This window comes from Hippocampus guttulatus, chromosome 19 (genome assembly GCF_054856545.1).
Source record: "Hippocampus guttulatus isolate MCC_2025c chromosome 19, RoL_Hgut_1.0, whole genome shotgun sequence".
Taxonomy (NCBI): Eukaryota; Metazoa; Chordata; class Actinopteri; order Syngnathiformes; family Syngnathidae; genus Hippocampus; species Hippocampus guttulatus.
In genome coordinates this window covers 2403394-2427187 of record NC_141279.1, presented here as the reverse complement: position 1 = coordinate 2427187, position 23794 = coordinate 2403394, and the positions used below count along the sequence as shown (strand labels likewise).

At 41.8% G+C, this 23794-nt stretch overlaps 2 protein-coding genes across 2 annotated transcripts; one reads left to right on the top strand and one right to left on the bottom strand.

The window, feature by feature from the left end:
• Positions 1-614: 614 nt before the first annotated feature.
• On the bottom strand, positions 615-5058 carry adprm (ADP-ribose/CDP-alcohol diphosphatase, manganese-dependent). The gene is made up of 4 exons (XM_086099521.1): positions 4979-5058; positions 1712-2478; positions 1358-1483; positions 615-1267 (listed from the first exon to the last, which is right to left on the bottom strand). The coding sequence occupies exons 2-4, from the start codon at positions 2283-2285 to the stop codon at positions 975-977; spliced, it is 993 nt and encodes a 330-aa protein (XP_085955647.1). The 5' UTR covers positions 2286-2478; positions 4979-5058; the 3' UTR covers positions 615-974.
• Positions 5059-7122: 2064 nt separating this feature from the next.
• Positions 7123-23196, top strand: LOC147189540 (myosin-1-like). Its single transcript, XM_086137989.1, has 39 exons — positions 7123-7325; positions 7394-7537; positions 9123-9279; positions 9383-9410; positions 9480-9633; positions 9692-9784; positions 10404-10467; positions 10546-10644; positions 10721-10824; positions 10909-11047; positions 11144-11262; positions 11728-11877; positions 11958-12128; positions 12206-12512; positions 12578-12657; positions 12730-12817; positions 13655-13772; positions 14137-14260; positions 14368-14504; positions 14578-14833; positions 15620-15862; positions 15936-16112; positions 16194-16339; positions 16425-16515; positions 17422-17811; positions 17889-18015; positions 18090-18208; positions 18504-18700; positions 18786-18969; positions 19630-19795; positions 19880-20004; positions 20219-20527; positions 20610-20813; positions 20909-21034; positions 21731-21901; positions 21977-22177; positions 22254-22385; positions 22790-22843; positions 23051-23196. Exons 1-38 carry the CDS (start codon positions 7128-7130, stop codon positions 22820-22822), a joined length of 5871 nt encoding a protein of 1956 aa, XP_085994115.1. The 5' UTR covers positions 7123-7127; the 3' UTR covers positions 22823-22843; positions 23051-23196.
• The last annotated feature ends 598 nt before the right edge of the window (positions 23197-23794 follow it).

The following is a 23794-nucleotide window of genomic DNA, read 5'->3' as shown; positions in this document are numbered from 1 at the left end:
ATTGGTCCGGGAATTATTCAAACCAAATGATGTATTATCTGTATTAATGCCAATGATGTCGAGAGACAGGCAGACTGATTACAGTAAATGCGCCTCCGCTAGATGGCAGAAGGCACAAATAAATCACTGCATCCGACCTTTTACTTTTCACTCAACAAGCAAAAGGGAAATGTGAAATTTTAAAAATATTTCTCCAACAATAATTGCTCTTCCTTGTTCAACTCTTACTAATGTGGTCAGTATATTTTTGTGATTGAATACAGATTGCACCAAAATAAGATTAAGATGCTCTTGAAAGATACTGGTGAAGTTGGGGATAAAAATATAAAAACGAAATACCGCAAGGCCATTTGTTATCAAGTTAATGCACCTGTAAAAATGTTTCATTTTGTTTTTGTGTTTATCCTGGCGAGTACAAGTGAGTCCACAAATGTGTTTTGTGCTCTACTTCACATCTTGTCAGTAATCAGCATTTTCGGTGTGAGCTCATTGACACTAGAAAAACAATAGCTCGCAAAAAAACACAAAAAAAAATGTCACCGCAAACGTTAAGACAAGGCATGTGCACATAAAAGACAGGTAAAATGCCAGTGATTTAAAAATAATCAAATGAATAAAATGTCAGCAAACTGTTTTATTTTTAATCAAAATGTTTTCCAGTGCATTCAAAATTTACCAGATATTGCAAGTGAAAATAAAAGTGCTACAAGTGTGTAAAACATATGCCCTGATGACACTGTGTCGTTTTTCACCTCATCAAACATTTGTTTGACAATAATTAATATGTACTCAGTTCAGTGCAGGATAATTCATGTGCAAAGTTGAACAATGTTGCCTGACAGATTCATCTTCCTCATAATCACCTACCTTGTAAGTTTACATACATTATGTCAAATGTACGTGCAAAATGATGGCCTACACAGTAAATAAAAAGTTTAGTAATCTTTGGTTGTCATTGCCTCACAGACGGGTAATCAAGGAAAGAAAATGTCAATATCTGGAATCCTCCCGACCCCCTTCAAGACCATCTTGTCATCATACACGGAGACGGTGCCGAACGCGTTGCTGTCTGGTGGCGTCTCGATGACTCCCTCCAGCGTAAGGTGGTGAATTCCTGTCCTTTTATCCAAGCAATATCCACCATCATGATCATGCCCGGCAATGAAGCACACCACACAATTGTGGGCCTGGATAGTGGATAGGAGCTCATCGAAGTTCCAGGCCAGGCACACGGGCGTTGTGGAGAACGGGTGGACTGGGAGGTGACCTAACAGATAAACCGATTAACTTTTCTGTCACCGTGATCGATGGATGCTGCCGCAAAGGTAGTTAAAAAAAACAAAACGATAGTACTTACTGACAATGGTGACTTTCTCACGTTTCTTGTCGGCCGAGGTCAGAACAGATTCGAGCCAGTCCAGCTGGGCTTTGCTGAAACCACCATTGAACTTTGAGAACCTTTGCTCCATGTCATCAAATGATCCTGGGATAAGTACAAAAAAGGAAAGAAAAAACATTCAAGCCATTTGTTTGTGGAAGGAGCAAAACTAATGGTGTGATGGCACAAATGTTGTTTTTATTTGTGTCCGCGTTATTTTCATGATCATGAGTCAATTCATTTTTCGATTAGCTAATGTGCAGTCGTTTTACCACAGGGGAAGTACGTTTGACGTCACGGAGAAAACGTCTACAGTATGTTATGCGTGGTTACCCGGGGGGGAGTTGAGATCCTCGTTGTTGTTGTGTTGTTTTATCCAATTTAAAGCATCGTGGTACTGCACACTGTCCTCATCGACACCAAGCAAGCTCACGTCATAAGCGTCCAACACAACAAATGTGAACCCGGGGAAGGGAGTGAAGCTATAGGCGTAGATATCTCCACCGGCACGGGTTCCACTGAGGCTGGTGTCGGCAAGGACGGAGCTGTTCAGCTTGGATCGCAGCAGCTCGCTTCTAGTGAAGTTGTAGAACTCGTGGTTGCCCCAAACATGATGCACCTCTATGGGACTGAGGCTGAACTCTTCCAAGACTTTCTCCAGTGCTCGGCTGGAGGCGCCGCGATCCTTGTTAAACCCGTCGATGATGTCTCCCAGCTGAATAATGAACTTCGGACGGGGAGCCGAGTGAGACCAGCTCTCCCGAGCTTTTCTGAGCAGTCCAAGACTACTTCGGTAGTATCGCCTTCTTGTCTGGCTGAAATTGAGCCCGTCGTCCATGTCGGCGTACTGAACGTCGGCTATCACGCCGAATGTAAACAGTGGCGCTCGCTGACAACTGTCGTCCATCGCCGGTCTTTTCTTGGCTCACAATGGTGTGCTTTATGGGAGTGTTGCAAGTGGACAGTGTACGTCATCCCTTCACGTATTACGAGAAGTCACGTTCATCATTGCTTGTCATTTCTTACACGTCAATTCAGAAGACGTTAGCTTCACGTTGTGTCAACGGTAGTGTGCCCTTATTTCATTTCCGGCTTGGTACCTTCAAAAGAAATAAAAGAGTGGCATCAGAGGGTAAAAGTGCAAATCAAGAAAGTTTCAATCAAGTATTATCTTCAGAGGCGGGAGATAATACAGACACATGACTTTTATAAGTGTAAATTGAGGGGTTCGTTGTTTATGAATGGGTGGCTCAACGTTAAGAAACGGCAAAAGGAGTGATGGACTCCGTTTGAACGCAGCTTTATTTTGAAACGCCTGCCCCGCAGTACGATTCTCGGTAACTTCCTTCTTTCCTTTTCTTCAGCCAATCAGAAGCTAGCAACATAGAACCTTGTCTCAGCAATTATTAAACAACAGAATGTAATTTAGGTAATCTTAACATGAAATAATATGACGCTCAACCATGAAATGATAATACAGGTACTTAATAATATAACGTAAGTTTACATAAGCTTTGGTGACTTCTGTAAACCACGAAAAGTGTTTCTCTAAACACTTGCGTTTCTCTTAAAGGCCAAAAGGCGGCGATTAAATTATTATGATAATAGTTGCATCGTAACAAATGTAAAGTACTGCGACTACTAACCAAAGATTGAGAAAACCTTTATTTATTCTAGTGAGCAATATGGATGCATAGAGCAACACAGTATTTGACACACGTTTGCAACATAAATAAGCATTAAGTAAAATAAATACATTTCACAAAGTACAAGGAGTGTGGTGGAATCAACACACTGGTATGCACGATGCATTTACATTTCTGCACTAATAAGTACTCATTACATGCATACCTTACATTACATTAGGTTACAACACACATTATATATCGTAACATTGATTATATAGAGCATAGGTCTGGATTCTCTGTGTTCTGTGAGTGAGGTAAATCCAAGATCCAGAGAATGATCTGGTCATCCAGGTTGAAGTTCTGATGGAGTCAGTCTGCCAGAGCATTTGGCTGCAAGGTGTTCAATGCAGAGAAGTCTGTCAAAAGACGTCTGGCCGACGTGTTGGAAAAGCTTCGAGTGTTTGTGGATGGTACTGATGATGTCCGTGGACCTGATGTACAAATTGGAGGTGGTCGAGCAGCGAATCGGTCCGGTCCAATGTTCCTGGATGACTGGGCGGAATCAAATTGCCTGACACTGAGGGGCACTGCGGTTTGTTTCTTGCAAAAATTTAAAACAAAAATACTCAATTAAAAAAACAAATTTTGCTTATCATCGCAATATATTATTGGGATAATTTACTGTTTTGTGCATTCAAATACAGTATTATTATCAACCCATGAACTTACTAAACTGCTTGCTCTGTTCAGGTTTTTGGGGAGCTGGAGCCTCACCAAGTTTACTTTGTGTGAAAGACAGATGACACCCTGGACTGTTTGCCAATCAGTCACAGGGCTATTATCCATCCATACATTATCTGATCTGTATATTCTACGGAGGTTGCGGGACAGGCTATTATTATTATTATTATAATCATTATTATTGGTGGTGGTTTATTAAAGCCTTTCAAGTTTATCCAAGATACAAAATCATTGGATTGGATTGGATAAACTTTATTGTCAAATATACTGTATGTAATCATAATTTCTATTTGCATACCGACAACACACCCTTGCATTATGGCAAAAGACAACAAAAAAATGTAAAGCCATGTGGAAAACAAATGTAATATTGACCATTCGCAGGCAAATGATTGGCTGCATTTGCACAAATGAAAGTCGTAAGCTTGGTCGGGAGAAACTATTGTATCAAAACACAATCTCAGACAGATAATAGAGCGCGATCCCGTGCTTAGCACCCCCTTATTTAGACAACTTGAACTCGACTTGACATTTACGAATAAACCATGAGCTTTGACCATCTGTTACATTACAGATTACAATAAAGTCTTGTCGCGATCCGTAGCATTCAGTCAGGCTTTCTTAGCCATATGACGAGGTGCTGTTCAAAACCATTTCGATCAAGAGAGAGAGACACACACGCGCGGCTGTTAAAACAAGGCGGGGGGGAATTTGTGGCTGCGGTGCTAATCCACTTAGTACCACTCTAGGCTGCATTGTCAACCTTGAGGACAGTCCCTAAGAATATCGAACTCGATGGACTCCCACACTTAAGATGGAAACAATGTAAGCTGACGGTTCATAGCCTGCTTGTTCATGATTTAGCACCCTTCTTGTCAGTTTACAATCATCTCATTTTCTCCTGCACGACCCTGACAAGGGATTTTAAACTGAGTGACAGTTTAAATGCATCACTTCAAAGACTATCATAATAAGAGGGAAGGGGGGGGGGGGGTCGGGCTTATTGTCACACGGGTAAATTGTCACAGTATCTTATCCACCAGAAGGCACATCGAAAAAATGGAATGCAAGGTTTTTTTTTCTTTATATGGTCAGGGGTCGTGTCCTAACTGAGAAGAGAATAGCATGTTGTGCGCTGAGATGAGTGACTATTAATTATTTTCGATCGCCAGAGTAAAAACTAAATGAGCGCTTTTCGACTTCCGGTACTCAAAGCGCTACACGCAGTTACCTTATTCACCAAGCGATGACGCAGAGGCAGCAGGAGCAACTCGGGGTTCGTTATCTTGCTCAAGGACACTGTGACATGTTTCAAATGTCCGGGGATCGAACCACCAACTTCCGGGTTGGGGAACGACTGAGCCACGCCTCCCCGCACTTGGATATGTTTTTTGAAACAAGCATCTTCGAGATAAAAAGCCGAGCAGTGGGACACGGACCTGTCAGAGGAAAGATTCACGCAATTTATCATACCGCAGTCATCGTTCCGTTTTAAGATAACTTTAACGACAGCTAGTACACGCATACACCGCATCAGTCATTTTGGGGTTGAAGTTGTCACGTGGTATCTGCAAAGAATGTGCCAAGTATCACCCATGCAATGGATAAGGACTAAATGACATCATTTTCACATCAAGTGAAAAGTATTGCCAAATTATTTGCATAAGAAATGTGTGGCCTGTGAAATCAAATTCATTTTCATTTTCCTCATCTTGTTATGCTCACCGACCTTCTTACGAGTTGAATTAAACCCTTCCATGCACCCTGTAACCCACAGGTGTCAAAGTCATGGCTCGGGGGCCAGATCTGGCCCGCCACCTCATTTTATCTGGCCCGCAAACGCAAATCAAGCATGTCAAGTTCCATGATGCTTGCTCAAGTCTGAACCAAAATTTCAAATTGTCATATGTAATCCGCAATAACAGTCATTATTCTTGACTTCTGACGTTAAAACTCGTTATCTATCAATTTGTCGTGCGCTGTGTTTGTCATATGTGGAGGTGTGATTCAGCATTCAAATGGTTTCCCAAAATTAATAACGGCCCTCCGAGGGAAACCGAAACCACAATGTGGCCCGCGACAAAAATGCGTTTGACATCCCCTGCTGTAACCTGATAACATGCTAAGCTGTCCACTGTATTAACCGCTGTCCCCTGAAAGGGTTAATAATATGTATTACATTGTTATATTATTGTAAATTCTATTATATTGCAGCTGCTATTGTCTGCTGAGAAATCTAACGTGTAAATCTGTATTAGTGAGTGCTTCTCCTTTGCCTCCATTGGTGGATGCCAATCCATCCACCTTCCAGGTATGGCATATGTTGGTCTACTCTTTCTCAATGGTGTCTGGTGAGTATGAGGTCCATGCAAGAAGTGGGGTGCTTTCAGTGTCCCGGAATTGTAAATGCTTACAACACGGGGTCGCTTGAAGAGTCAAGCTTCAAGAGGTTTTATTGTCAGTTCTACAGTTGTGTGCTAGACATACAAAGCGCAGAGAAACTTTTTTTTTTCCTCTGAAGTGAACCACTGCAGGGGCGTGGGGGTGTATAATCAGGAAAAATAGCCAAAGCGATGTCGACTGCTGCTTTTTAGTCGCATCTATTTTGACGCATATGCCAATCAATGCCATTTATATCTGCCTAATATCTCAAAGCCTAAAATTGGCAGCTTGCAAAAAAAGTCTGTTGACTTAACTGTATGCCCTTCAAACGTTAAGGATGGAACATTCGGAATTATGATGTTGTCTTGACACATACTTTGACAATAAACCCAGTCGGGCCAGCACCCCCCCCCCCCTAAATATGACTAATCAGGCCCACGATGAGGCATTATTTTGAAGCTCTTTTGACTTTGCTTTCTGAGATTCCCATCCGGTATACAGTATGAGTGAAAGAGGACAACTGCAACTCTTGTGTGTTGTGCTGGTTGCCAAGGCCGAATCATCTTCGATGGAGCCGTAATTGTTTCAAAGCTTTTGTATCGCTTGTAGAGGTCGCTATCCTTTGACATTCATTTTTATTTATTTTTTTTGGAATCCTTAATCCCAGTTACTCCGTGCCTTGGGTTTACAACAAAAGCTCAGTGATATCCCCATTATACCACATGCCAAAGTAATCGCTCCCTCCTCGACCCGCCACATGGCTTTGACCTAAATATAGGTGTCGGAGACCTTATAAAAGACTTTAGCGCCGATGTCGTTTGCATTTTTCAGCTGAGACTTCTGCTGGTAAGTACGTTTGACTGTTTAATTGTTTCGGGGGCACTGAGTGATAGACTTCACGGTCATGTTTCCGGCAGCTCGGATAGATCTTGAAAATCCCATTCTTGACGGAATAACAATTCTGATATGTATCCTTAGTGAAAAGCGCAAAGGTGAAAATGGATGCTGAAATGGCTGTGTTTGGGGAGGCCGCCCCATACCTGAGGCGACCCGAACGGGAGCGGATCGAGGCCCAGAATCGTCCTTTTGACGCCAAAACCTCCGTTTATGTGGTGGATTCAAAGGAGCTCTTTGTTAAAGGCACGATACAGAACAAAGACAAAGGCAAAGTGACTGTCAAAACCGATGCGGGAAAGGTACGGTCGAGCGGAAAAGAAATGCACAGTCCGGATTGAGCTGTGTTCACCGTGATTAAACGTTGCAGGTTGTCACGGTGACGGACGACGATGTTTTCCCCATGAATCCGCCCAAGTTTGACAAAATTGAGGACATGGCCATGATGACCCACCTCAATGAGGCCGCTGTGCTGTACAACCTCAAAGAGCGTTATTCAGCATGGATGATTTACGTGAGTGTCGGAAGTTTGTATTTTATTTATTTCTTATATTGGCTTATGTTAAAAAAAAAAAAATCAAAAGAGTGGAACTTTTCATCTTGTTTTTTTGTCAGGATTTCTGACCTGCAAGGTTGAATCTTCTCGACATACCTACCTACATTACCGTACCTAAAAATAATTGCTCTTAACGAAGCAGTCGCCAAGTATTGTGGGGACCCCCACCAAGACCAAACCATTTGAAATCAGCACGAAATTGGGTAAAATCCTGTCACTGATTTCTATTTTATTTTATTTTTCCATTGAGAAGGACAATATTTCAAAATTAGTGCAAAGTAAAAGATCTCCCTTGCTCTTTGCCCGACCCTCTAAATTCTCTCATCAGATCCTCCTTGGCGATCACAACAACATTCGGGGAATTTTCAGGTGGACTGCTTCTCAGGGATCAACTAAACGAATTCAATTTTTAAAATACCAGTTTAAACTAGATCTAGTGAAGCTGCCCAGAAAAAAAAGAAGCCTCCTGCATCATCTTAGTTAAAATAACTTGGTTTGATGTATACAATGCCATATACTACACAGACATATACTGTATGTATATCGATATGTGTGTAGTATTTAGATATTCAATGAAAGAAGGTAAAATTTTGAATATATTTTTTCAATATCCTCAAGCAAATGTGCCTTGGGGAGTTCCTTAATAGCTTTGGGATACTTCAATTGCTCCATATGTATGCATCTCGATAACGTGAATTTTAGATATTTGATCCTATTTCAGAATAAATTCACAATAAATGCACTGCATGTAAAAAAAAAAAAACAACACAAAAAACATGTTGCATGGATGCAGTGGCGCCGACGCACCATGGGATTTGCCGTCTCTTGACATGCGATCATTTAGACCCTTCCACTTCAAATTGAAAGTACTGTAACCAATTTCTACGGCCGTTTTCAGTCATGGTCTAAACCATAAGTGTCAAACTCAAGGCCTCGGGGCCAGATCTGGCCCGCCACATCATTTTACGTGGCCTGCGAAAGCAAAAAAAGATGACAAGTTTCATGATGCTTGCTAAAATCTCTTCCAAAATTTCAAATTCTCATTTGTGATAAATAAGAGTGATACAGTCAGCATTTTCTTGTGACCAAACCCCTCATTACAGTAATTTAAACAATAGCTGAATAAACCGTTATTCTTGACTTCTTTGTATGGTTTCAGTCATAACGCCCCTCCAAAGGAAACTATAACTAAAATCTGGTCCGTGATAAAAATGAGGTTGGCATCCCTGGTCTAAGCTCATTTTTGCTCCTTTTTTTTCAAGAAAATATATTTTCTTTTTAACCCAATAACTGTAAACGACGGGATGGTAACCCATTGATCTAGCACTACAATACTTGAAATTATTATTTTTTTCCATCCAATGTGCTTTTAAATGAAACATGCTGCATGGTGAACCCTTTCACTCACCCTGTAATCTGATAAACATGATAAACTGTCCACTGTAGTAACCGCCGTCCCTGAAAGGGTTAATATCCTTGAAGCATACACAAATGCTCAGCTACAAAATAAATTAATAAAACACCGTATGTGGTGTGCTTTCAGACCTACTCCGGACTCTTCTGTGTCACCGTGAATCCTTACAAGTGGCTCCCGGTGTACAATCAAGAGGTCGTGGTGGCCTACAGGGGCAAAAAGCGCCAGGAGGCGCCACCACACATCTTCTCCATCTCTGACAATGCCTATCAGTTCATGCTCACTGGTAAACTGCCTGCATTATTAACACGAGGAAAAAAAAAATCAAAATCTGCATCTTGTTCCAAGCAACGCAATTTAGAATGGAACTGTGCTTTTGTTTCTTCCAGATCGAGAAAACCAGTCAATCCTTATTACGTAAGTTGTGTGTTTGATGAATGGAATCAAACAAACCACAAATGACTCCTGTTTCTTTCTCTCATTTAGCGGAGAATCCGGTGCAGGGAAGACGGTCAATACCAAGCGTGTCATTCAGTACTTTGCAACAATTGCAGGGTCTGGGGACAAAAAGAAAGACTCTTGTGCCACTGGCAAGTTACAGGTGACTATGAAATTATTTGTGTTTAACCTTCTCATGAAAGTAAATTAAGATTTTACATTGAATATGTCTTTTGAGGTTATTGTTATTGTTATTGTAGGGAAATCTGGAGGATCAGATCATCTCTGCTAATCCTCTGCTTGAGGCTTTTGGAAATGCCAAGACTGTCAGAAATGATAATTCCTCACGTTTTGTGAGTAAAGCAACAGCACTGTATCTCTATAACGAAATCCAATGCAATAGAATCATGAATCATTCTGATTTTTAAAAAAATGACTATCTGAAACTCAGTAGAACACTCTACAGAGGCCAAACAATATCATTGGTTGTACTTACCGTATTTTCCACACTGTAAGGTGCACCTAAAAGCATTCCAACAGTGCGCCTTATAATCCAATATTCAGATTTCTTGGACGAAGTGTTTTAAAGTACTTTGTTAAGCTGCAGCGTTTGTGAAAGCTCTATATAAATAAAGCTGTATTGAATTGTATTGTATTCCCTTCAGCATAGCTCCACCTAGTGCATGCCTAATGCAATCTCAGCCATTATTGTAGCTTCTGTCCAATGCCCCTTCTAATGCAATAAGCCCGAAATATGAAAACAGTTTTCAACGAGGCCATTCATTGAGGTGTGCCTTATAGTACGGAAAATACGGTATTTATAACATTCATGACACTGTAGTTCTGCAGGTGTAGTAGTCTGTAGTCTAGTCTAGTCGGTGTAAAGCTGAATGTTTTTATACAGCACTGATTTGATACAGCCAGTGAATGCCCAATAAGAACAATTTTATACATATATATTTTTTTTTTCAGGGTAAATTCATCAGAATTCACTTTGGTACAACAGGGAAACTGGCTTCAGCTGATATTGAAACATGTGAGTTCAATAAAATTTGGAGTTGTCAGCATTTTATTGCAATGACATTTTGTTTATGATCAACTCATGCTCGGTTAGATTTGTTGGAAAAATCCAGAGTGACGTTCCAGCTGTCTGCAGAGAGAAGCTACCATATTTTCTACCAGATCATGTCCAACAAGAAGCCCGAGCTAATAGGTAACATTTCAATAAAAATTTAATGACTGTTGCAACTGACATTTTAATGCATTCCATCTCCAAATGATCCTTCCAGAGGCTCTGCTTATTACCACCAACCCGTATGACTACCCGTTTGTCAGCCAGGGGGAGATCAGTGTCGCCAGCATTGATGACAGTGATGAGCTGTTGGCTACAGATGTAAGACAACATTTCAAACAAAACATCGTAGACTCATTTCGAGGGATTATACCGGTCAGGGGCTTTGTCATGTTGTTCTTTTAGAGTGCCATTGACACCCTTGGCTTCAGTGGAGAGGAGCGGATGGGCATTTACAAGCTCACAGGTGCTGTGATGCATTATGGGAACATGAAGTTTAAGCAGAAGCAGAGAGAGGAGCAGGCAGAGCCTGATGGGACAGAGGGTAATTTGGATTATCCGAACTCAGCGCTATGTTCCGCTATGGGTAATGATAAACTCTCGTCATATTTTGTTGATTTTCCTGTTTCATTTTCATCAGTGGCTGACAAAGCAGCTTATCTGATGGGTTTGAACTCGGCGGACCTATTGAAAGCACTGTGTTACCCCAGAGTGAAGGTGGGGAACGAGTATGTGACCAAAGGACAGACTGTGCAACAGGTATTGGAAATATCATTACAATGTCATCACCAACCTCCAATTAACTCGAAGCAGCGCAGAGAGTGTAATAGTAATAAGGCGCATGTAAAAGCATTCAATTTTCTCAAAAGCCGACGGTGTGCCTTATCATCCGATGCGCCTTATACTGTATATGGATCAATATTCTTGTTTCTTGGACATAATATTTTAAATGTTCTGTAAAGCGCTTTGTTACAGTTGCAGATGTTGTGAACGCTCTATAAAAATTCAGCTGTATTGTATTGTATTCCCTTTAGCGTAGTTCCATCTAGTGGTTGCATAATGCAACTGCAGCCACTATTGCAGCGTCTTATTCTATGCCCCTTATAATGCGGTGCGCACTGTATATGAAAACCATTTAAAAATAGGCCATTCAGTGAAGGTTCACCTTATACTCCTAAGCGCCTAATAGTGTGGAAAATACGGTACTTTTATATCATTGTGCAGGTCTACAATTCCATTGGTGCTTTGGCCAAGTCAGTCTATGAGAAGATGTTTCTGTGGATGGTCCTCCGCATCAATCAAATGTTGGACACCAAGCAGCCGCGTCAGTTCTTCATCGGGGTCTTGGATATTGCCGGCTTTGAGATCTTTGACGTACGTTCCCATTCCCATTTATTGGAATCACGACAGAGTCCTTTATTAAAAGTCAGTCAAAAAATGCTTGTGTTTTTCAGTACAACAGTCTGGAGCAGCTGTGTATTAATTTCACAAATGAGAAACTGCAACAGTTTTTCAACCATCACATGTTTGTGCTGGAGCAAGAAGAGTATAAGAAAGAAGGAATCGAGTGGGAGTTCATTGACTTTGGGATGGATCTGGCTGCTTGCATAGAACTCATTGAAAAGGTGGTTTTCAAAGAATCCTGTCTTTGTCGAGAAGTGTTCACTCATGCATTTTGTCTTCTACTTTCTGCCCACCACAGCCAATGGGAATCTTTTCTATCCTTGAAGAGGAATGCATGTTCCCTAAGGCGTCAGACACCACCTTCAAAAACAAACTATACGACCAACATATCGGAAAGTCAAACAACTTTCAAAAGCCCAAGCCTGTCAAAGGCAAAGCCGAGGCTCACTTCTCTCTGGTGCACTATGCCGGCACAGTTGACTACAGCATCACTGGCTGGTTAGACAAAAACAAAGACCCGCTCAATGAAACTGTGGTCCAGCTCTTCCAGAAGGCGGGCCTAAAGCTACTGGCGTTTCTCTATAGCAGTTATTCCTCATCAGATGGTAAGAAATTAAATTCTATCACTTTCTTTTATGATTGGAACATCTGACGAGACATTTGCTGTCAGACAACTCTGCTGGAGGAAGTGTAAAGAAGGCTGCCAAAAAGAAGGGCTCGTCCTTCCAAACTGTTTCAGCTCTCTTTAGGGTAATATCATTTGGAAATATGACTTAATTGGGAAGTTTGGAAAATTGGAATGACAATGATTCTCTCCAACAGGAGAACCTTGGGAAGCTCATGACAAATCTCAAGAGTACCCATCCGCATTTTGTGAGGTGTCTCATTCCGAATGAAACGAAAACTCCAGGTATTTGTGTCTTATTAAATGATACACTCGCCTCATCAAATGTCATTCAGGAAAGTTGTTCAAGAAATTCAGAGAACACCAGTCAGTCGCAATTTATTGTTTCATCATGACAGTGTTAAAGCACCTCATAATCATACATTTTTAGTTCAACATTTGGGAGAATTTCAACAGATAAAAAAAATTATTGTTATATTTTTGGTGCATGTCTTTCTCTCTGTTAATCAGCAAGCTACTTTCTGAGAGCATGAGATATTCGGAGGAAACAGAGGAGACTGTTTAGAACAGGTATCAAACCCAAGGCCCGGGGGCCAGATGTGTCCCGCCACATCATTTTTTGTGGCCCCCAAAAGCAAATCAAACATGTCAACTTCCATGATGCTTGCTAAAATCTCGACCCAAATTTAAAATTCTCGTATTTAATAAATAAGAGACACATTGTAAGCATTTTCTTGTAACCAAACCCTTCATTACAAAAACTTCAACAATAGTTGAATAAACCGTTATTCTTGACTTCTTTATATGCTTTCAGTCATAACGGCCCCGCAAGGGAAACGGTCACTAAAATGTGGCTCGTGATAAAAATGAGTTTGACACTCCAGGTTTAGAATTATTTGGATGCTGAGGATTTGAAGAAAATAAAATGGAAAAAAAAAAAGAATCAAAATTCCGATGGCCATATTTTTGCTTGAGTTAGTTGTACATTTTTTGGGGGGATTCTGTAAACAAATAAATGAACAGAGAGGGGCGGAATGATGATTTTGCAAGCCTGCAACACAATTTTCATATAACTTTAATTTCATTGGAGGCAAAGTGATTATGACTGCGTCTGTCAATTAGGAATCATGGAACACCATCTGGTGATACACCAGCTCCGATGTAACGGTGTGTTGGAGGGAATCAGGATCTGCAGGAAGGGCTTCCCCAGTCGGATTTTGTATGGGGATTTCAAGCAAAGGTAAGCAATAAGAAAACTTGTGAGCAAAGTGTAATTATGTTGAATTTCAGTCATGTCACGAAGCAATTGTGGAAAATCTAAGTGCGCTACTTCTGCAGCCGGGCAGTGGTGCTCGTGATATAATAGTCCCTGCCTGTTCTGCTCAAGGCGACAGTGGCTTTGAAACAGGTGTTCATGATATTTGGAGGCACATTTTCCACATTTCATGAAATATAAATAGCAAAAAAAAAAAAGTAAAATGTGTCATATTTAATCCTTTCAGAGACAGTGGACAGCTTCTCGTGTTATCAGGTTAGAGGTTATCATTCTTGGTGTATGAAAGTGTTAATCTACTGTATTTTTTTTAAATTTTGTTTTCCGATAGGTACAAAGTACTGAATGCCAGCGTTATTCCTGAAGGTCAATTCATTGACAACAAGAAAGCTGCAGAGAAGCTCTTAGGATCTATAGATGTGGATCATACACAGTATAGATTTGGGCATACAAAGGTATTTTCAGTCGAGCGAGCTCCATAAGGCTCCATAATTGAAGTCGAGATGATAAAATGTTTTTTTTGGGGGGTGGGGTGGGGGTGGGGGGGGGGGGGGTCCTGTAGGTGTTCTTCAAAGCAGGACTTTTAGGTCTCTTAGAAGAGATGAGGGATGAACGACTGGCCTCCCTCATCACCATCACTCAAGCCTTGTGTCGTGGCTTCCTCAGGAGAAAGGAAATCCAGCAAATGACCGAGAGGAGGTAAGGAGTGTTTGAGCAACCCAAAATCATGACAACTCTGTTGACTCACCGCATGATTTCCATACATGTGTAGAGAATCTGTTTACACTATCCAGTACAACATTCGCTCCTTCATGAATGTCAAACACTGGCCATGGATGAAGCTTTACTTCAAGATCAAGCCGCTCCTGAGAAGCGCTGAGACAGAGAAGGAAATGGCCATGATGAAGGAAGAATTTGCAAAGTGCAAAGAGGATTTAGCGAAATCCGAGGCGAAGAGAAAGGAGCTGGAAGCCAAAATGGTGTCTCTGGTTCAGGAGAAGAATGACTTGTGCCTGCAGATCCAAACTGTGAGTACAGACTTTGTGAAAACTTTTTTTAATGAGTGAATGTAAACCGTGGGTAGTTTCAGTGTGGACATTTGGTGCATAAATAAATAGATAATATAGCCTAGCCATTTGAACCCTTTGAGGCACAGCGGTTACTACAGTGGACAGTTTATCAGGTTATAGGGTGCATGAAAGGGTCAAAAAGGTGCACATTGTCTTTTGTACGCCAAATGTTTTCCCGGGAAGATGCAGCAGTTCCAAATATAATCTAAACTGTATCATATACAAAAATAAATAAATAAACACATCTTTAAGCTAACTTGTGTTCAAGGCAAAATTAAATCAATAATGGTTAAGGGCAGTTTGGGACAAAAAGAAAACACCACAAATTATGCTCCAGAAAATCTGTTTGTAGCCCAAAAAGCAGGACAAAGTGTGGCGTGGCAAATTATTTGATGTCAGATCCACTGTGTGGGTTCACAAATTCTCGCAGGTGACATTTTACGAGCACTTGGCACGAGTTTGAAATGATTGCTAAAAAGTGAATATTTGTGAGATTTTTGAAGTTGGCTTTGAAAGATTGAATCAGGAGATAAGTAACCTTTGCATTATGAGTAAATCTGGGAAAATTTTACCCTCTTAAAAAAAACGTACTAGGCGTTTGAATGAGTGGAACAGTTGTTTCACTACTCATGTTCAATATAATAAAGTTGCATAGAAGGAGGGATGTATGAACGAATGGACAGGCAGATACACGGTAGAGGGTAATAATTAGCATTGTTTGTTGTGTTGTCGTTTGCAATCTAGGAAGGCGAGAGCCTGGCAGATGCAGAAGAAAGATGTGATGGACTCATCAAGAACAAGATTATGTTGGAGGCCAAAACCAAAGAACTGAGCGAACGACTGGAGGATGAGGAAGAGGTAAATGCTGAACTCACCGCTAAGAAGAGGAAGCTGGAGGACGAATGCTCTGAGCTGAAAAGAGACATTGATGACTTAGAGCTCACCTTGGCCAAAGTTGAAAAGGAAAAACATGCCACTGAAAACAAGGTTTGCATCAACTAAACAACCACACTGTGGAGCCAAAAAGGAATGTTTGTTCAAAGTGTTTGTTTTTCTTCAGGTTAAAAATTTGACAGAAGAGATGTCTTCCCTGGACGATACCATTGCCAAGTTATCCAAGGAGAAGTCAGCCTTGCAGCAGGCCCACCAGCAGACCCTGGAAGACCTGCAAGCGGAGGAAGACAAAGTCAACTCTCTGAGCAAAGCTAAGATGAAGCTGGAGCAACAAGTTGACGATGTTGGTGTTAAATTATTTGTATCGAAATCGAGTCAGATTACACCGGTTGAAATATTAATCCAATTTCCGTCAATGGGTTAGCTGGAAGGGTCTCTAGAACAAGAGAAAAAGAACCGCATGGAGGTCGAAAGGGGCAAGAGGAAAATTGAAGGAGATCTTAAACTAGCCCAAGAAGCCATCATGGATTTGGAAAACGACAAACAAATAGTAGAGGAGCACCTGAAAAAGTAAGCCCTGACATGAAAGTATTTAAATCGCTCGGCAATCGCATTATGATCGCACTGATTTGGTGTTTATTTTTGACATTTTCAGGAAAGATTTCGAATTAAGCCAACTCGTATCCAAAATTGAAGATGAGCAGAGTATAGCGGTGCAGTCTCAGAAGAGGTTCAAGGAGCTGCAGGTAACTCATAAATGACAGTTCCAAAAAAGAAACGCACATATGACATACTGCACATTATTTGCAACTCACAGAGTGAAATAATCTGGTGTTATTTCTCATGATAGTGATGATCACATCTTCCCGCCCAATGAACTCCCAAATTCACAATCTCAAAAGAAATATTCGATAACAACCCATCAAAGCAATGTATGACGTAGAGGTGATGGCCTTCTGAAAAGTACCGTATTTTCCGCACGGTAAGGCGCACCTAAAAGCCTTCAATGTTCTCAAAAGCTGACAGTGCGCCTTATAATCCGATACACCTTTTATACGGATCAATATTCAAATTTCTTGGACATAGTATTTTAAGTGTTCTGAAAAGCGCTTTGTTACAGCTGCAGCGGTTGCGAACGCTCTATATAACCTGCATTGTATTGTATTGTATTACCCTTAGCATAGCTCCATCTAGTGGATGGATAAGGCAACCGTAGGCACTATTGTAGCTTCGATTCTCTGTGCCTTAAAATGTGGTGCGCTGTATATACGAAAAAAATAGGCCATTCATTGAAGGTGCGCCTTATACTCCGGAGTATCTTATAGTACGGAAAATACGGTATTTTCATTCATTCAGTCAATACTTGGTTGATGTTTATTTAGCAAGAGATGCTGCATCAGTGGCCTGGAGATGATCAGCTTGTGACACCGCTGAGGTTTTACCAAAGCACAGGTTGCTTCGATCGCAGCTCGTCGACGTTATTGACTCTGGTGTCGTGTGTGACGCAGATGAGAGGGCAATTATGCTGATTTACTTAGCACAATCTAATTGCTATAAAAAATATATGTACTTTACAATAACACACTAGGTGTAAAAATAACACTGATGGAGCAAAGACATTGTATTATTTTGAATTGGTTTCTTCCCTATAGGCACGCATTGAAGAGCTGGAAGAGGAAATTGAAGCAGAGCATGTGGCCCGTGCCAAGGTGGAGAGACAGCGAGGTGAACTCGCACGGGAGCTTGAGGAAATCAGCGAGAGGTTGGAGGAGGCCGGCGGGGCCACCGCAGCTCAGATCGAGATGAACAAGAAGCGCGAGGTGGAATTTCAGAAACTGAGGCGGGACCTCGAGGAGTCGACGCTCCATCACGAGGCTATCGCCGCCGCCTTGAGGAAGAAACACGCCGACAGTGTTGCCGAACTGGGGGAGCACATCGATAACCTCCAACGGGTCAAACAAAAGCTGGAGAAGGAGAAGAGTGAATACAAGATGGAAATCGATGACATGTCTGGCAACATTGAGGTTGCGGTAAAGGCGAAGGTAAACTTGGGAATGGTTACACATTGATGTTTTAACTTTTTTCATGAATGAGTTCTGAATTTCTTCACCCAATCCAGAGCCATTACGAGAAGCTCTGTCACTCCATGGAGGACCAACTGAGTGAATACAAGGCCAAACATGACGAGGACTCTCGTTTGATCACTGAATTGAACACTCAAAGGGCAAGGCTCCAGAATGAAAACGGTAAAATACAGATTCACAGTCTTACGGATGAAACTTTTCTGCTTTTCCCTTCACCGAGCTGAACTCTTGAGCAGGTGAGTGTTCTCGTCTTCTGGAGGAGAAAGAAGCAATCCTTTCTCAAATGGCCAGGACGAAGCTTGCCTTCACTCAGCAAGTTGAGGAGCTCAAGAGACAAGTTGAGGAGGAGACAAAGGTTTGTTGTGTTGGTTTTCTCGAAAATACAAACTCAAGGAATGAGCATTTTCAGGGCTAATTAGCATATAGAATCAAATAGTAGCCTCTGTTCTAATACCGGGATTGGATGGTCAGTAACAAAAAAAAAAGGTCCTCCCCAAAAAAGTACAGGAAGTTGCACACACACAAATTAATCAACAAACCCAGACGGATGAAAACATGACCTCAATGATGAGGCTTATTGAAGTTTTGCTTTTGTTTAACCCTTTCATGCACCCTTGTAACCCGATAACATGATAAGCCCTCTCTGTTAGGCTAAGAGCGCCCTGGCTCACGCTCTCCAATCCGCACGTCACGACTGCGATCTGCTTAGGGAGCAGTTTGAAGAAGAGCAGGAGGGCAAATCCGAGTTCCAGAGGGCAATGTCGAAAGCCAACACTGAGGTGGCACAATGGAGAGCAAAATATGAGACTGACGCCATCCAGCGCAATGATGAGCTGGAAGACGCAAAGTTAGTGTTCGACCAAAAAAAAAAAAAAAACCTCAAAAACATGCTTGGAATTTTTCCTGAACTCTGTCATGTTGCATTGGGTCAGGAAAAAGCTCACTCAACGTTTGCAAGACACTGAAGAGGCAATTGAGGCGGTGAATGCCAAGTGTTCCTCATTGGAAAAGACAAAGCAGAGGCTCCAAGGAGAAGTGGACGACCTCATGGCTGAAGTGGAAAGGGCCAACGTGCAAGCAGCTCTCCTGGATAAAAAGCAGAGAAGCTTTGATAAGGTCAGATCGATAGCATGTCAGTCAGTGCACTTTTGGCTAAAGGAAAATGGAGGATTACCGTCTTTTCCGCATATAAGGTACACCTAAAAGCATTCCATTTTCGCAGTGCGCCCTCTCATCTGATGTGCCTTCCGTGTTACACAGTCTCTTTATATTCCCCATTGAGTTGTTTCCCTGTTAGTGTTCCTATGCCATCCCGCGGTGATTATTAGCAGGAACCAATTGTAATCAATAAGGGTTCTGCCTGACACTAATTGACATGTGCATTCGCCAACACACATGCAAACGACTTTATGAGCTCTGCGCAGCCATTATGAAACCAAGATAATACCAAAAGCATAGTTAACTACTGACTAAACGAAGGAAGAAGCAGACGAGCAAGACCTCTAAGGATATTTAGCCCCATGTGGATATGAGCCGATGAGGTTTGTGTTCCTTTTTGTTGAATCAATTGTCTTCATAACGTTTGTCTTTCATTTTTCTTGTTTTGTATATTGTTTTGTATTTGTATTGATCTGAAAACAGTTTTAAAATAGGCCATTCTTTGAAGGTGCGCCTTATAATCCGAAGCGCCTTATAGTGCAGAAAATACGGTCGTTAACGTTGCTACTGGGTAGATGTTTGTACATTTGGGCAACCAAAGAATGATGTTTTGTTTAGATTTCGTCTGAGTCGAGACAGAAGTTTGAAGAAAGTCAAGCTGAGTTGGAAGGCTCACAACGGGAATGCCGTACCCTCAGCACGGAGCTATTCAAAATCAAGAACTCCTATGAAGAAGCGTTGGATCACCTCGATGTCCTCAAACGAGAGAATACAAACCTACAGCGTAAGTTTATTTTTTTTTTAATGCTTGTGTGTGAAAACCTTTACAGTATGTAATTCTGATAAGCCCTCGAAATATGCTTTGTAGAGGAGATCTCTGACCTTTCTGACCAACTTGGTGAGAATGGCAAAGTCATGCATGAGCTGGAGAAAACGAAGAAACATACAGAAACTGAAAAAACGGAGATCCAGACTGCTTTGGAGGAGGCTGAGGTAATGTAGCTCTTTTATTTTTTGGTACAAACCCCAAAGACAATGAAGTTGTGTAAGAGTCCAGCAGTTCCGTGGCATCATCATACAAAAATCTTCCGACACTTCCAGACCAGATAAATGTTACAGCTAAGCAGCTAGCCACCTGCCTTGAACAAGCCACAAAAGCAGCCATACCTGCCCTTTAGCGTTCACATCTGTCACTTTTGTATTGCAGGCTTCTCTGGAACATGAGGAATCCAAAATTCTCCGTATCCAACTCGAGCTCACCCAAGTCAAGGGGGAAGTGGATCGCAGGCTGGCTGAGAAGGACGAAGAGATCGAGCAGATAAAACGCAACCACCTGCGTGTGGTGGACACTTTGCAGTCCACCCTGGATGCCGAAGTACGCAGCAAGAATGACGCCGTGCGAATCAGGAAGAAGATGGAGACTGACTTGAACGAGCTGGAGATGCAGTTGAGCCACTCCAATCGGCAGGCTTCTGAGGCCCAGAAGCAGCTGAGGAGCATGCAAGTCCACCTCAAGGTGAAACAAGATCCCAACAGCTTTCAGTACAGAGCGGAATTTAGACATTTCAAAATCATAAAACGTTTCATTCTTTCTGCAGGAGCAAACTCTTCTCCTGGATAATGCACTGCGCAGCCAAGAGGACCTTAAGGAGCAGGTCGCCATGTTGGAGCGCAGGAACATCTTGATGCAGGCCGAAGTGGAAGAGCTCAGGGCCGCGCTGGAACAATCGGACAGAAGCCGTAAATTAGCTGAACAGGAACTTGCCGATGCCTGTGAGAGAGCCGGGCTGCTGCATTCGCAGGTTGAATTCATCGAATTGGAACACATCAACTTGATGCCCCTCAGCTTGTGAATCTGCCGTAACTATTTGTCATTGTTGTGTCAACGGGAACGCAGAACACGAGTCTCCTCAACCAGAAGAGGAAGCTGGATGCGGATCTTAGCCAGCTGCAGAGTGAGCTGGAGGATGCGATCCAAGAGGCTCGTAACGCTGATGAGAAAGCAAAGAAAGCCATCACGGATGTAAATATCACATGATGTTGCATTTGTCATCACACTTCATGATTACACGTTAAATGCTGGGTTGTTTTCCTCATCTGCTCGCTGGGTCGCTGTGAATTTTGAGCAGGTTGGGTTACTTTTACCCAAGGCTGGGTTCATTATTTTGACCCAGTACATTGGGTTAAAATTGGATTTGGCTGGGCTGAAGAGCTAAAACTGGTTGCCGTTCCATTTTATAAGTGTGATTTTACAGCATATCATAGGAAGCCCCACATACAATACAAATACAGACTTGATTAGATTTAAGCAGTGTAAGGATGGCGTTGGAGATATTTCATTTTCCTGTGGGTGAAATCTGGTTCCGGTATTTTCTTCGTTGGCTGGGTTTGAATCCAGCGATAAGTAGTAAGTGTCATATCCATCCAATGGAGTTTATTCCAGCTGACTTTGGGCCAAAAGTGCACGAAACCCAACTGTGGTCGCCAAGAAATTACAGGCCACCTTTAATATCGAGACAGACAACCGATCACTCGCACATTCAACACCATTATTGAGTAGGGAATGAGTCTTCACGGAAGTCAAGCAAGTGTACCACCATCAATGACCGAGTGTTATGTTTAGCATTTTTGTAGACTGACTCACATCCAAACAATACACCTTTTCCAAATTTCCATTTCATTTTTAAAATCTTTTTTTAATTTGCTTATTTAAATGCAGGCAGCCATGATGGCGGAAGAGCTCAAGAAAGAGCAGGACACAAGCAGCCACCTAGAGAGGATGAAGAAGAACATGGAGGCCTCGGTGAAGGACCTGCAGCACCGTCTCGATGAAGCTGAGAGCCTTGCACTGAAAGGGGGCAAGAAGCAGCTGCAGAAACTGGAGGCTCGGGTATCCGCACATGTTTCGAAATTGTGGCAACATTGCTGAGAGAGATTAGTTCTTGGAGTTGGGTGAATGTTTCAGGTGCGTGAACTGCAAAGTGAAATGGAGAGTGAACAGAGAAGAGCTGCGGAGGCTACCAAGGGAGTTCGTAAATACGAGAGGCGGATCAGGGAGCTCACGTACCAGACGGAAGAGGACAAGAAGACTGTTGTGAGACTGCAGGACCTTGTTGATAAACTGCAACTTAAAGTCAAAGTATATAAACGGCAGAGCGAGGAAGTGGTAAGGTCTTAAATTGACTCTCCCATAACCTTAATGCACGACAAAGAATGTCTATTTAAACTTATCATTTTTACAGGAGGAGCAGGCCAATGTTAATCTTGCTAGATTAAGGAAGGTCCAACATGATCTGGAAGAGGCCCAGGAGCGAGCAGATATTGCGGAGTCTCAAGTCAATAAGATGAGAAGCAAAAGCAGAGAGTTTGGAAGGGTAACTTCATGCACCAACATTATATACCGTATTTTCCGTACCATAAGGCGCACCTTCAATGAATGGCCTAATTTAAAACGGTTTTCATATATAAGGCGCAGAGAATAAAAGCTACAATGGTGGGTTGTGTTATGCATCCACTAGATGGAGAGACGCGAGAGGTAATACAATACAGTGTAGCTTTATTTATACACAGATTTCACAACTGCTGCAGCTGTAACAAAGCGCTTTTCAGAGCATGTAAAATACTATATCCAAGAAATTAGAATATCGATCCATATAGTAGGCGCATTGGATTATAAAGCGTGCTGTTGGCCTTTCAGAAAATTGAATGCTTTTAGGTGCGCCTGAAATGCGGAAAATACGGTAAATGTACTTATCTTTTTTTTTCTTTTTTGAATCAGGTGCAGAAATACAGATTCAGTGAAATGGAATGAAATTTCAATCCACGACTAAATGTAAATTGGATGATTTCGAATACGTACGCTCAACTCAATTTTATTTGCATATTGTTTCAAACAACCGCCGCTAAAACAACCACACACACGTGCACTCACACACAAACTCCATCTTGACATTATGAAGCCTTCAAACATTTTTGATTGACTACTTTCTGAAAAATGAAAATATATTTCTCTTCTCTCTGGTGTCATTTTGTGGCCTAGGTTGCTGACGCTGAGTAGAACTCCAGAACATCTCGACTCAGAGGACCGTCAATGTCAACTCTGAGCTCAGTAAAAATGGATATCTGAACTTCAACAAATTGTTTTGCTGTGCAACTGTAGTGCAATAAATCAGCGTGATGCATTAAGTCTTGTTTTTATCTCTAGAGCTATACAACGCAATGTTGACAACCATAGGGGTGATTAGGTGGCGTAGAACCCGTACTGCATCAGACGAAGAGCTGTTTTGAGTATCTCTGACACTCTCATGTAATTGGTTGGCAAATGTTTGATGTCGAATTTTTTTTTTTTGATGGTACAACAAATGTGGTCAATTCACTGAAGTGTAAAATAATGAGCATGCTCAAGTGGCAGGCCTTTGTCAAGACCAAAATGACTGTTTTCCCTTTAACGAGCAATACGAAAGGGAACAATTATATATTTAAAACAAAAACACATTTCACCTTTTTTGATAATTGATTTTATTTTTTGCATATTTTCTTGTACATTGCAAGAAATCACATTGGCTGGCAATGAGTTCAGGGTGTGCCCCGCCTCTCGTCCAGTCAGCTGGGATAGGCTCCAGCACACCCGTGACCCTAACGAATATCGACACAGTTCGGGAACAAACTGAATGGCGATCGGATCCCACAAACGTAGACACAAACAAAATCCGTACCCAAAAAATATTTAAGAACAAAAATGCACCAACAAAATATAAACAGTAAACGCTGGTCAAAAAGAACC

Coding starts and splice junctions, on each gene's coding strand:
- LOC147189540 (XM_086137989.1), top strand. CDS start 7,128: ATGGATGCTGAAATGGCTGTGTTTGGGGAGGCCGCCCCATACCTGAGG. Junction 11,048..11,143: donor AGAGCCTGATGGGACAGAGG/GTAATTTGGATT, acceptor CATTTTCATCAG/TGGCTGACAAAGCAGCTTAT. Junction 14,261..14,367: donor ATAGATTTGGGCATACAAAG/GTATTTTCAGTC, acceptor GGGGTCCTGTAG/GTGTTCTTCAAAGCAGGACT.
- adprm (XM_086099521.1), bottom strand. CDS start 2,285: ATGGACGACAGTTGTCAGCGAGCGCCACTGTTTACATTCGGCGTGATA. Junction 1,484..1,711: donor GGATCTCAACTCCCCCCCGG/GTAACCACGCAT, acceptor TACTTATCCCAG/GATCATTTGATGACATGGAG. Junction 1,268..1,357: donor TGAGAAAGTCACCATTGTCA/GTAAGTACTATC, acceptor TTTATCTGTTAG/GTCACCTCCCAGTCCACCCG.